The sequence below is a fragment of the Poecilia reticulata genome, linkage group LG16 (assembly GCF_000633615.1).
Source record: "Poecilia reticulata strain Guanapo linkage group LG16, Guppy_female_1.0+MT, whole genome shotgun sequence".
Classification (NCBI taxonomy): Eukaryota; Metazoa; Chordata; class Actinopteri; order Cyprinodontiformes; family Poeciliidae; genus Poecilia; species Poecilia reticulata.
This window is the reverse complement of record NC_024346.1, coordinates 3,754,554-3,768,426: the sequence shown is the minus strand read 5'-3', so window position 1 is coordinate 3,768,426 and position 13,873 is coordinate 3,754,554. Positions and strand designations below refer to the sequence as shown.

At 36.3% G+C, this 13,873-nt stretch overlaps 1 protein-coding gene across 1 annotated transcript in view; it reads left to right on the top strand.

The window, feature by feature from the left end:
• Nucleotides 1–7,143: 7,143 nt before the first annotated feature.
• The window catches only part of nt5c3a (5'-nucleotidase, cytosolic IIIA), a 16,470-nt gene continuing 9,740 nt past the window's right edge, over nt 7,144–13,873 (top strand). The window contains exon 1 of the mRNA XM_008430854.2: nt 7,144–7,372. Coding sequence (XP_008429076.1) covers nt 7,235–7,372 — 138 coding nt within the window. The 5' untranslated portion in view covers nt 7,144–7,234. The remainder of the gene's footprint in view (nt 7,373–13,873) is intronic.

Below are 13,873 nucleotides of genomic sequence, written 5' to 3'. Positions count from 1 at the left end.
GAAGCCGTATATTGTGCTGCTCTGATACGTTTCAGTGATGCGTTTAATGATGTCCTTGTCGTCTCCTTTACCATACGTCACTCCTGTTAAGGGGTCTGCATAGTCATCAAGGAAATTGTTCACCTCCGGTTCTTCATTCATTTTCATTTTAGAAAATTTGCACGATTTACCATGATATTTCTCTGTAAACAAATAACAGATGAGAAATAAGCAGTTCATCAATCTAATTTATTACTATTGGATTGTTGCTTACTGATATTTACTTGCTAGTTCATAAACGTTGTGCTCTGCATTTTTCCCACAAATATTTACATCGCCCACATAGACAGCAAAATGTTTGTATCTAATTCCAGCTTTACACTTTGTTTTATAAGAAATTATGTCTCCAAATTGGAACTGTGGATGGAAGAAAATGCATAGTCACATTTAGAGTAAACAGAAAATGATTAAACTAACTGAAACCAAAACATTTGGATATAGTTTTTTAAAATGTAGCAGTGATGAATGAAATTAACTTACTCCACTCATTTCCAGAGTTGTGATCTTTAGCTGAAGGTCACAACCACTAAGGTAGCGTCCTCATTTTTTAAGCAGTCAAAATCTGAGATAGACATGTCAGACTTGTGAAACTGTTTTTTAACTAAAGTCATACAACTTCAGAAAGCCATTTTCTATCATTTTAAAAAGAAAAATGTATTTCAGACAGATTGTGTCTTATCTTTTAGGAGTTAAACCACCAAAAGTTGTTTCAAAGGTCTTCATCTGAAACGCATGGAGTTTACTGAATCAAAGGAAACGACCTCCTTATGTACACTTTTGAACAATACTTCTGACTCGTCCTGCACCTGTGTCCAGTTCTGTCCTTCAACAAACCATGAAAAAACATCTCTTATCAGCTTTTATGTTTGCAGAATGTTTGCATGGCTCTCATAAGACTTTCCCATGAGCAGCACAATTTCCCTTTTCAACTGTTTTTATTTTGTTCACCACTGGCATCTGTCGCCCTTTGCAAGATGAGCAACATTTATAGGAGTAAATTCAGGAGAAGGGATTCAACTACTAACTTTAAATGTTTATCTTTGCTATAAAATAGAACACAATAAACCTCAAAAGCTGATTAAAAGTTGTAATATAGGGAAGCAGTCTAGGATAGTCTAATTACTTTTTTATGTTAAGAATCAATGATGCAGGTGAACACTTTTAAACTTCATGTATGCACACAGTGACTGTAAATGTAAATTATGTAAATTTTTACTGCAATCTGCTGCAGTGTCTCTTATGCAGTGCCTTGTCAAAATATTAATATCCATCAAATGCACATTTTGTTACATTGTAGCCACAATGTCAATGTGTCTTATCGAAGTTTAATGAAACCAAAGTGCGAGTGGAAAGAAAGGGATACATGATTTGTAAAAAAAAAAAAAAAAAAAAAAAGATATTTATTTGGCTTGTCTTCAATGTGCTTTGTGTTGAGAAAAACTGACAACCTGAATATTTTTGGCTATATATTCAAGGTTTTGCTAAGTTTATACTTCTACCCCCAGACCTACCTAGCAACCAGTCATGTTCATTGCTTTTTTAATTATTTATTCTTTAGAAGCTAATGTCTTAAATGAAAGAAGTCCCAGAAAATAAACGGAAAAGCTTGATTTGACAAAGACATCAGCACATTTTAAATTAGACAAAGACAATATATACTGATTCATTGTGTCGGCACCCTGTTCTCAGTTACTATTTAACACAATCATTTTTGATCCAATAAAGCTCTGAAGAATCTTACCTCCAGTAAAATAGTGGACATCTGCTGAGAAAGTGAGGGAGCTACAATCCACCTGAATAGTCCTGCCACTGTTCCCCAGACTCATTTGAATGAACCAGCCCTCAGAATGAGATTAACACTCATTGGTTTTTCACTTGAGAACATCGGTGCAAGATGGAGACGGTTTATATATGAGTTCTGTCCTCAACGTGACTTATTTTTCAGGCACCACTTGTATTTAGTACATTTAACTTTCAGTTTATTTTCTAGCTTTATGGAGGTGGTTCTCATTTGCTGCTGCTGTGAGAATTTTGTCTTTTGAACTGATAGAAAAAAATAACACATTGGCTATATATTAACTACTTTTCTACCATTTATTGGCGATATGGTCAAACTTCATATATGTATATTTGCATGTAGTTTGTCATACTTATCTGTCTGAGGAAAACCAGTGTGAGACAGCTAAGAGGGATGGATGTAATTCACTGGCTATTATGCAAAAACTCACTTTATTACAGGTTGATTGAGGTATAGGGTGGCGTGCAAACTGAAGTCCTTTTTATTCTCATGAACATTCATTCTTATAAAGATTTTGTGGCACTAGTGACCTTTATTTGCAGTGTTCAGACAAGTGAGCAGAAAGAAAGGGGGGTAGCATGTAGCAAATGTCAGAAGGTGAAGAATTAAACATCAGAATGCTGCATCAAGGAGAATTAACCTCTGTATATGAGGCTGTCCCTCTACACCACACGCTGGCTAAGCTTTCATTCTTCCACAGCAAGCATATCTCTCAAACAAAAATAACATTTTAAGTAATCATGCAAAAACATAAAAAGGTATGAACATTATACATTCTATTAATAAACTAAAATGCAATGGATGCAAGGCTTTATTAAAGTGATCCCATATGTTTAAATGAGTTTGAAGTACTTGCACATCAAGTCTGCTGTTTTACTTGGACTCTATAAATTAAACAATGTTTAAAATTTGTCATCTTTTTCTTGATACTACCCAAGTTTTGCTTAGCCAGCGTTATCCTTGGTTTTGTGTTGGCATCCCTGGAAACCACCAGTTAGACTGTAGGAGGGAAGTACTAAAAAGAGGAAGTGTGTTGGTAAGGCGTATTGAAGGTATATTAGGCACATGCTCAGTGAACCACAGAGGGATTTTTATTGTCTTTATATTTATTTAGCTTTGACACCACAACATTTTGCAAGTCAATGTAAAATGCAGTGTGATGCAGCTTTTTATTAGTAACTGGCTGCACACTCTCAGACAATAAAACAAGGACAGAACTTGCTTGTTCACTTTAATTTTAAGTATCTGATATCACCTTAGAGATGGATATTTACAAAACATTTAGCCACTTGGGTCTGAGCCACATGGTTCATTTAAGTGTTCCACCAGAGCTTTTGTATTGATTCTTGGGTTGTTAAAACATAAACCTTGACCAGTCAGTTTCCACTGTCAAAAAGAAACACAAAGACAAAGTGGTTAGACAAAATACATAAAAGCGAAATAATATTTAATTTAATAACGACATATAATGCTAAGAGTAATCCTGGAGGAAAATAGTTAATTAAGTATGGAACATTAAAAACACAACATAAGTTTGATGGATCCAGATGTTTTTCATTGTCCTGCTTCAAACTTAGAAACAGCATCATACATTCTCGCATTAGATATACACAATAGTGCTAATGACTTCAATGACTTAAAATATTTTGCAGCATTCCCAAAACAATTTTATAAAATGCTTGATTTTTATACAGCTTTATTAAGGCGCTTACCTGCAGAGCTATCTTATGTCCGTAACGCACATATGTAGCCTGGTGCTCACAGTTGTTGGAAATTATTTCATATAAGGTGCACTTTTTGTGTGTCTCTATGATACGCTGACTAATTTCTGCATCAGTTCCTTTTTCAAATGTTATCTTTGTCTCGGGATCTGTATAGCCATCAAGGTAATTGTTTACTTCAGGTTGTTCCTCTGGATTCATCCTTGAAAATATACATCTTGGTGGTATAGAGTATCCCACTGTAACAAACAAAGAGGAATAGTGACATGTAATTACGTTTAGTAGTTCAAAATAGATTTGGTGTAATTTTGCACTGTAGCTAGTCCTCTTGATTACCTCATATAATTCTACATTAACTTTGACACTCTTTTTAGTGATTGCTGTGTCAGATGATTGTTTTTTCTTCTATTCTTTGTTAGTCTTGTTTCTCATTTTACTGCTAAGCGTGTTTCAGGGATGTTTAATTAATCTATGCACCTAAATATTGTTCCTATCTATAGAGAGCACATTTATTTCTCTGCTTTTAAGCTTGCATTTGGGTCCTGATTTCAGAATATAGACACATACCCAAAGTGTTTTTTGTTTCACATTTAATATTTTTCTTCCTGATGTTGCGTTATTTCTGAGTTTGTAGAGTACTTACGTCGCTCATAAATGTCCTCGTTATCGTTTTTGGGTAGGCCATGCTGATTTCCTTCCCCCACATAAACTGCAAAATGCTTGTACCTAAACTTCCCATTGCACCTCGTTTTAAAAGAAATTATATCTCCAAACTGAAACTGTGAATGGAATAATAGAACACGTGGGAGATGTGTTAGATAAACACTTTTCAGCAACAAGTTTTTTTTAACCCATTGTAAATTAACTCAAACTCAGTAGTTGGAGACTTAAATAAATTATCCAGCATCTTACTCCATTTGCTTCTAGTGCTGTGACCACCACCAAGAAGATCACTACCACCAAGATCTGATTCCTCATTTTTCCAGCAGATAAAGACTAAAAAAAAACACAAACACAAATTTCCATAGATGCAGAGTTAAATGAAAAAAAAGAAAAAAAAAATCTAAACTTTAGATTTAGTTTTAAAGGGCAGTGAAGATTCATTGCACCTTTAAAAAAAATATATCCCAAAAATTCCACATTTTCATTTTAGTTTAATTTCTTTACTGAAAGCATTATCTGGTCTCCTGCAATTTAGCAAACTGCCTTACTATTTTTCTGTTGATGGTGACAATCTAAAAATAAACTTCTCAGATAAAATTCTTTTTTGTAGCCAGTTTTTGCAAAATATGAATTGAAAACATGACCTTATGAAACAATAATAGTTGAAATTGAGTTTTGAAAAGTTGCAATTAAATAGTTATTCAAATTAAACACTGTGAAAATAAATGATCTAAAATTTGTGCACCGGTCTTACCTTCGTTGTTGAAGATGGACAAGCCTGCTGAAGCAGAGGGTGACATGGCTTTATGTACTCAAGCAAAACAATAGAGTTGAATATTCAAGTAAACGTTTGCAAGACCATCTCATACTGACTCATTTGAATGAGAGAGGATTGGAACACCCCATTTTATACTTTTGCATATCAAATGTTCTTTAGTAAGGCTCACTATTTGATCTTTTTTTCCTCTAGGATAATGTCTTGCTACATACTAGCTTCTAAGTTATTATGAACAATTTTTATTGTCTTTTTTATGTGTGAGTTCATATCAAATCTGAAAGTGAGGAAACAATCATTTATTTTGACAGCTGAAAACAGTACATGTGGACTCTGAAACACTGAGTGAAAGAATCCAATGTAGTCAAGATATCAAACACACACCTTGGTTCAGTGCCTCCTTTCTTGTTTTCTGTTGCAGCAACAATGATGCTTACAATACTTACATACTATTTTTCCACCAAGCACAAATGATTCCAATGAAGAAAAATATACCAAAAAAGTATACCAGAAAGTATATCTTAGCTGCAAGTGTTGTTTAAAATTTCCAAAGGTTGATGTAGGACAAAAGAATTGGGCCCAACAAAACGAAAGTAATAAAAATAATTTTATACAGTCAAACTGTACATTTGATCTTGGATTTCCTAGCCAACAGTTTTAAGAGATAATAACATTTACCTAGTTCAATCTCCCATTTCCATATTTCTAAGCTTGAAACTACAGCTGCTCGTTAGTCATTTTCATATCAAAAGGAGATATTTCAGTTTCCCTTTGCATGTACAGTTTAAACTTTATTGTCATTTCATTAAACAACTTGAAACTGGGTTTAATTAATTTATTTGAATCAAGGCTTGTTCTAAAAATAGAAAAATACTTATCATTAAAATATCCGGAGCTTAGGATTGATACTGAGTATACAATTAATTACCACTCTTTTTCACATTAAATTTTAATAAATATACCATAATCATTCTTTTTTGGCATGCCTAATTAAAGTTAAGTCTTTTTAATTACAGAAACACCATGACTTAAATTCAAACATGCTATTTACTAACTGCATTAAAATGGAAAATTTCCTCTCCACAAACATGGTGGCTACCACATACAAGGTGTAATTCATGCGCATGTGTTGAGCTCATACATTTTTCATCTTTTTTTTTAAACCAGGCACATTAATGAATCTTTTATATGGGAGATTTCTTTTGCATTTCTTCACACACCTATTTGATAAAACAAATGTTAAGATTACTAGAGAGGAGGATAGCTATTTGCCTGGCTGTTATGCAAAATATGTTGTAAAACGTTGCTCAGACCATGAGTATGCGCTCAGCGAACTAATTCATTTTCACGAACATTAATTCTTTTTCACATTTGTCTTTGCTCATGTGTGGATGTTGTCTAGAATGCTGAAAGATATAAAATGATGAAAAGTATATTAAGACTAAAACAGTTACACTCTATTACACTAGATAGAACATGTGCTTTGTTACTTTATTTCATCCAAGTAGAAATAATGATTTCATATCTCACAGCATGTTTTGCCATGGATCGCACTTGTAGGAAAATCCTAGCCTGTGGCTACGTAGTCATTTTCTTAGCCATTGTTTTCAGTCAGGTAAAGAAAGAATACGTTTTTCCTCCAATAAAGCAAACACATAATTAATATATTTATTGGATATACAAAATTAAATTAAGAACACATCTTCTGCTTTAGTTGCAATGCTGCCATGTCAATGGCTGATTCGCATTTTGTGTGAACAGGCAACTGAACAGGTCTACGTGAAGTTAATAAAAAAAACCCTCAGGATTATTTTGTCGGAATAAACGTACATTTTGAAAACATAATTTTAGCAGGTATTACGTATACTTTTTAGAAATGATCCTATGGAAAAAAAATGTTTGAAGACATCCTGTGTGTAATTAACCCACCGTGATTTACTTTAACTTTTTACTTACGTTCCAATTTGTTAAATAAGACTGCATTTATATTTTATTCATTGTTTAATGAATTTAAGGTGTCGCATACATTTTTATTTTACATATTATTTATTTGTTCATAGTGGCGTCTTTGACCCTCAATGGTTTTTAGGACGTACTAGTCCTAAATAGTCTCTTTCTGCATAGACGATCTTTGGTTCCGTGTGTGAGCAGCACCAGTAGGAAGGCGCCCGTTGTTAATCGGAGGAGGACGGGACTTTTCGTGCGGCGGGCTGGTGAGCGGCAGCGCAGCGGACCGTCATGGACCGGACGGCCGTGGTGAAGGTCGGAGCCGCAGCCAGCGCTAGTGTCTGTGTCGTGTTCGGCGGCATGGCGCTGGCCCAATACATCGTAGCAAAGAAGAAGCGAGCTGGGAAGAAAACGAGGATCATAGAGATGGTGAGTTAAAGTACTCTCTAACTGCGCTGTTCAATAGCCAAACGTTGATAAGAAACAGGAAGTGGGAAGTGTGAGCTTCAAAATAAAGCTCTACTACGTTTAGATTGGAATATTACCCAGGTTAGATGGCGATATTTATTGTAAGATTATGACCGGAAAGAAGACCACGAGCTTATTTTTATCTTCTCCCATTTGAACTTGCTTGATTCACTGCGCCTGCGCAGCTAAATCGCAATCTGCTATTTAGAGGTCACCAGCCAGTTTTCACCAGGCAGAAGGACCTGCGGACGTTCTTACTTTTACCTCAAAGTCGTAGCAGCTGATCTCTTGGTCAGTTCCGCTCTCTACCAACCTCTCATTGCCCTGAAAACAGCTTTGTGCCGCTCTGTTCGCTTGACCGGGCTTTCCTTCTGGTTATGCAAGCCTCTGCAACACAAACTTGCACTGCATTCACATGGAAACTGCATAAACAACCCTGAAATTATTTCAAGTTCCGTTAAGCGCTATTTAAGTGCATACAAATATTATTCAATAGAGCCAGACTTTTTTCTGGGTCCGCACGTGTGCAATAATATTACATTGAATAAGCTCAAATAGACACACAATATAAAATAAGAGCAATATCATACACTTAGCAGAATAGCATTTTAACTTAAAAAGGCAGAAAATCAAAACAAAACAAAAAAAAAGCAGCATCCTCCTGTCTTATTTTGCATAGAGTACCAACACAGCATAAGTTAAGGTGAAGTGAAAATAAACCATAGCACAATACTTTTCCCAGCTTTGTCAGATTTTCATTGAGAGGATCTAACTAGGCTTCTCACATAACACTCTCTTACTTTTTCTGTCCTAATAAGATTCACTTTTATTCAGAAAGCTGGAAGGTTAAAATGGACGCAGAATAAAAACCAAATTACAGGCGAACAAGCTTTTCTCTGTTGGGTCTCCTCTTCTACTAATCCAGTCTTCTGGTAAGGAAATTAAACTGGGACGTAGTAGCGACTGGCTGCCTTACAGAGACAGTTTCCCACTGTGATCCGCAGCGTGGAAACTGTAACCATCTGTTTTTAATGCTTCCTGCTGCTGTCAGTAAGCAAACACATCCCTACTGAAACAAGTGTACATATTTAGCACAGCAAAACACACACAAAGACCTGTCAAAGAGGATATGTTTCATATCCGTGGGTATTTTTCTTATGTTTATCTGCTTACCCACAAATTCCACCTCCACAGCTCAAGTTTACCGAAACGAATGTGCCATGGACTTGTTTACAAAAGAAGGATGTAAAAGTTATGTTTAAAAATTTAATTTTAAACATAACTTTTATCAAGAAAGAATATCAACTAATCCTTTACACCAGGGACATGTATTTAAAGTATTTCAATGGACACTTTTCATCGCTGATGTGTTGATTTCTCTCTATTCTGCGGAGTGGAGAGAAATCATTGATAATATTGGACCTTGAGACAATTATGTTCATTAACCAATTTATTTATCTGAAGGAAAAAGGTATACTATAAACACCTTTAACTCAGTTATAATATTTTAAGATTTATTGTACTATTTCTCATTTTTCTGCAGTTATGATCTCTTTCAGATGAACAAAATAAATTGAAAAATTATTCATTTTGTTTAGCTGCGCTTACACTTAAAGTGTGAGTCAGACGTCAACTTTTATTATGATTAGATTATAGATGAATATATAGATATAATAACACCACATTCTGTATGTATCTCTTAATCAAGTTTCAATATGATATTTTTAACATTATGATCATGCTGCTGACTACTCCCTTTTTTTAAACACTTTTTTAAAGTCATGTGTTAAAATGCTTACAATAAGCCAGTGCATTCTCAGTCACATCCAGAAATAAACCATGTGAATTGAGTGTATTTGCAACTCAGAGGTTATTTTGGCACAAGATAAGATGTTCCTTTATTAATCCCACAGTGGGGAAATTTACATTGTTACAGCAGAACAGAGGGCAGAGCAGAACCAATATAAAATACAAGTGAATATAGAAATACTGAAACAGTATTGTATGAAATATAAAACATAAGTAAATTCCAGGTGTATATGTGAAGGTAGGCAGATAGGTGATATTACAAAGCTGAAAATGTACAGTTTTTAAAATAAAAGTCCAGTGCATTTAATAAATCCTCAAATTAATCTGGATGAAGATTCATTTAGGTTGTTTTAATGCTGCTTCCCAAGTGTGTTTTGCTCTGTTGACCTCTGGAGGGCAGAACACATAAATTTCCTTCTTTACATGTTCAAGATTTTTCTGCTTGAATAAAGACCATAAACTTTCCCCTATGTTCTTGGGATTTAGTCTTATTGTTTGCACTGTTGTTAATCATAGCATTGTGTTTTTTACTCCTACAATGTAGAGGTTATGAGAAGAAACATGCTGTTCTGGTAATAAATGCTGATAAAACAATAGCTGCAAAACTAAATGTTCTGTAGTTGTCAAAAACAGGCAAGACTGATTTAAAGATTGGTTTGGAAAATGTTTAAAATCAGGAATATTTAAAAGTTCAAAATCTCTTTGCTATTTTTTTTTTATCCTATTGTACATCAAAACCTTGCTAATGTCGACACGCGCACAAAAGTCAGATCTGACAGAGAGAATTTGAAAAGTACTTCTTGTCACTTTTGGCAAGCATGATTTAGTTTTCTATGACTTAATAAGGATTCAAGTAATGCTGCTTGTTTTTAAAATTTGAAGCTTCAGTAGGGGTAGGTATAGTTTCCCTGCAGTTTCAGCAACATACTTTCTCCAGAATGCTTTATCATTAGAAACATATGGGTTTCATTATCACAAACGTTGCAGCTACCAATGTGGGCACAGCTAAGCATATTTCATCATAATTGTATATTTACCAGAATGCTGATGTCACACATGCTTGACTGATCATCCATCCATCCATTTTCTTACACCCTTGTCCCTCAGTGGGGTCGGGAGGGTTGCTGGTGCCTCTCTCCAGCTAGCGTACCGGGCGAGAGGCGGGGTCACCCTGGACAGGTCGTCAGTCTGTCGCAGGGCAACACAGAGACACACAGGACAAACAACCATGCACACACACACTCACACCTATGGGCAATTTTGAGAGGCCAATTAACCTGACAGTCATGTTTTTGGACTGTGGGAGGAAACCGGAGTACCCGGAGAAAACCCACGCATGCACAGGGANGAGAGGCAAGGAAAACCCTGGACAGGTCGCCACTCTGTCGCAGGGCAACACAGAGACACACAGGACAAACAACCATGCACACACACACTCACACCTATGGGCAATTTTGAGAGGCCAATTAACCTGACAGTCATGTTTTTGGACTGTGGGAGGAAACCGGAGTACCCGGAGAAAACCCACGCATGCACAGGGAGAACATGCAAACTCCATGCAGAAAGACCGGGGCCGGGAATCGAACCCAGAACCTTCTTGCTGCAAGGCAACAGCTCTACCAACTGCGCCACTGTGCAGCCGCTTGACTGATCAGTTCTGTAGAATATTTATTTAATGTTAATTTTATAACTTGGGCGAGAAAAAGAACGGGGCCAAACAGCTAGTTTAGAGTGTTATGGGAACATAACTTGACTGGAAGATAGATGGAGACATAATTAACATTACTGATAAATATTTTTTGTGCTCAAGTAATAATTGAAAATACAAGACAGTTTTATAAGTATGTATTGTTACAAAAGTTGTATCAGTAGTCGATGTAATATAAGGCTGCACCGTAACATAAGAAATTGTTATACAGTGACATCAGTTTCAAGTAAATTGCAATTTTTCAACCCTTTTATTTTGACAACTAACCTGTGAGTTACTGTGTTTTGGTCACTCAAATCTATATCAGGTGTATTGATAAAGAGCTGAATAAGTCCAACTGGCTAAAAACAAACCCAGTCAATAAATTTGAATATTACTGAAAGTCCCATTTGCTGTAGGAACTTCATAATTATGTGAAACACATTATGGAAGCTTTTGTTTCTGTTAATTATGAGAATTTTTCACTTGTAGGTAATGGAAACATGCCATTTAAAATTAGAATATTACATCAGCCAATTAAAAAATAATGCAGAATTGTTGGCTTAATAAAAAAGTATGCTTAATACCTACGTAAAAGTTTTTTATTTTCAAAACTTATCTTTAATCTGACAAACCTTATCTCATCTGAATGCATATTCAAATTTATTAAATATGACTGTATATAGCTGTTATGTAGTGTGTGAATTCAAGTCACTTAAAACATGTTGTCACAAGTGTTGCCGGCCAAAATCTCTGCAGACCCCACATATTCTGCACACAAACTTTTACCTTTGCAAAAAACGGCTGCCACAGAGTCAGTTTCTTCACTCAGGCTGTGTCTCCGAGCAAGAGACCTTGTCTTGTTATTTTGTAAAAACATTGCTTATGTATGTTTAAAAGAAAGGGGGAAAAATGCATCTCTAGTCTTAGGGCAGCAATAGAATCCATTTTTAGAGTTTTAAGGTTTTTAGTGAGATCACCGCTCGATACTGCGAATAGTAATAAAATGCAGATGCTGCTGCAGCATTATTCGATGATGAAGCGCTTTTAGGAGAAAAAGTGTGGACAGCAAAAATTTGCAGCCCTATCAGCAAGCGCACAGTTGTATGTCAAAGGTGGATCTGATTAAAGCCACAGTCCTGAGATCAGTCATCCCTCAGGTTGTGTCCACAGCAGTCTGAGACTCTGTAACCTTTGGTCCAACAGCCATTTATCAGGTTTTGTTCCACAACTTGGGGTGGCAAGTTTTTTTGTTGTTTTTTTTACAAAAACGGATCAGTCACCTTCAGTGGTTTTGAAGTTATTTCGATTTATAAGCACCGTTTTTAGGTTTCTTGCTGTGACAGTCAGATTAGTTTTCAAACAAGTTTGGAAAATCTTTTGTTCAGTTAAGCATTGCTTAAACCAATAGATCCATCTCCCATGGCAAGTAATGTTTGAACCTCATTCTATAGGCGTCCTTGTCTTTTGAAGTCACAGGGTTATTGACAGTGTGACCTTTAGTAATGTTTGTGATGTTGTCTTTGCCAATATCTGAAGGTATGTTTTTGCTTTAAAAGCCAAGCTGATTGAGCAGAAATAATCATACAAAACTCAACTAAATGATTCTTATGAATTCACAAAATTATTTTTGCATAGAAGATCATTTGAATATTTTCTTATAGAAAACTCAACTCTTTTGTTAAACTAACTCTTGATTGTTGATAACTGTAAGACTCTCTAGGTATATCAAGAATTTTGCAGTGTAAGATTATTATTTTACTTATCCATCCCTCCATTTTCTGCCGCTTATCCGGGGTCGGGTCGCGGGGGCAGCAGTTTCAGAACGGAGGCCCAGACTTCCCTCTCCCCAGACACTTCTTCCAGCTCCTCCGGGGGAACCCCAAGGCGTTCCTAGGCCAGCTGAGATACATAGTCCCTACAGCGAGTCCTGGGTCTACCCCGAGGCCTCCTCCCGGTGGGACGTGCCCGAAGCACCTCACCAGGGAGGCCTCCTTACCAGAGGAGGCATGCTTACCACCTCAATTGGCTTGGGCCAGTTGAGTATTTACTAGAAAATACTTATACTAGAAAATAAACACTTAAGCTGTTGTACCAGTACTAAAGAAAGAACATTTGTTTACTGCTATGTGAATTAATAACAGCTCAATCTATCTGCTCATGTAGTTAGTCTGCAAATGGCTGCTTAGCAGTAGTTCTTCTCATGGAATATCAGTTTACAACAGTCTGAGCTTAATATAATAGATTTTGGTTTCTTTAGTTTTCACACTGACTGCTTTTTGTGGCCATGGTTAAATTTCAAAATATTAAAAATTTTCGTGCCTTAAAGAGAAGCAAAAGTGTTTTACCCTTGAGATGGCCAGTTAGCTGATTGAAAGACTTTCTTCAACCAGCTGACTGGCAATGTGCAGCAACACTTAATTATTCTGTTTTCTTAGACTCAGAAAGCAACTCTGGTCTCTTTATCTTGTGGACTTCAAACTACAGAGAAAACATTAGTTGTTTGAAAACGTATGTTCTTATACTGCATTTCTTGACACAAGTGACCCCATTCCCCCCATCCCCATGCTGATAGATAACTGTTTTCTTTCCATAGTCCAGAGAGTCCAAATTGTTGCTGCTGACAGAATTTTGGTGCCAGACAATCGACTATTTTGTAGTCACCTTTACGTTGGCTCTGAGCAAACAGAGGTTGCCATTTGTTCTCAGGTGTCATCTTTGCTTAGTTGAACACAAGGAAGAAACAGTGGTTTGTTTTTGGCTGTATTTGAGGTTTGACAATGTAATTTGTCTGCCAGAGGTGTCAGGATTTCCCTGTAATTTCATCCATCCATCCATTTTCTTGACACCCTTGTCCGTTAGTGGGGTCGGGAGGGTTGCTGGTGCCCATCTCCAGCTAACGTTCCGGGCGAGAGGCGGGGTCACCCTGGACAGGTCGCCAGTCTGTCGCAGGGCAACACAGAGAC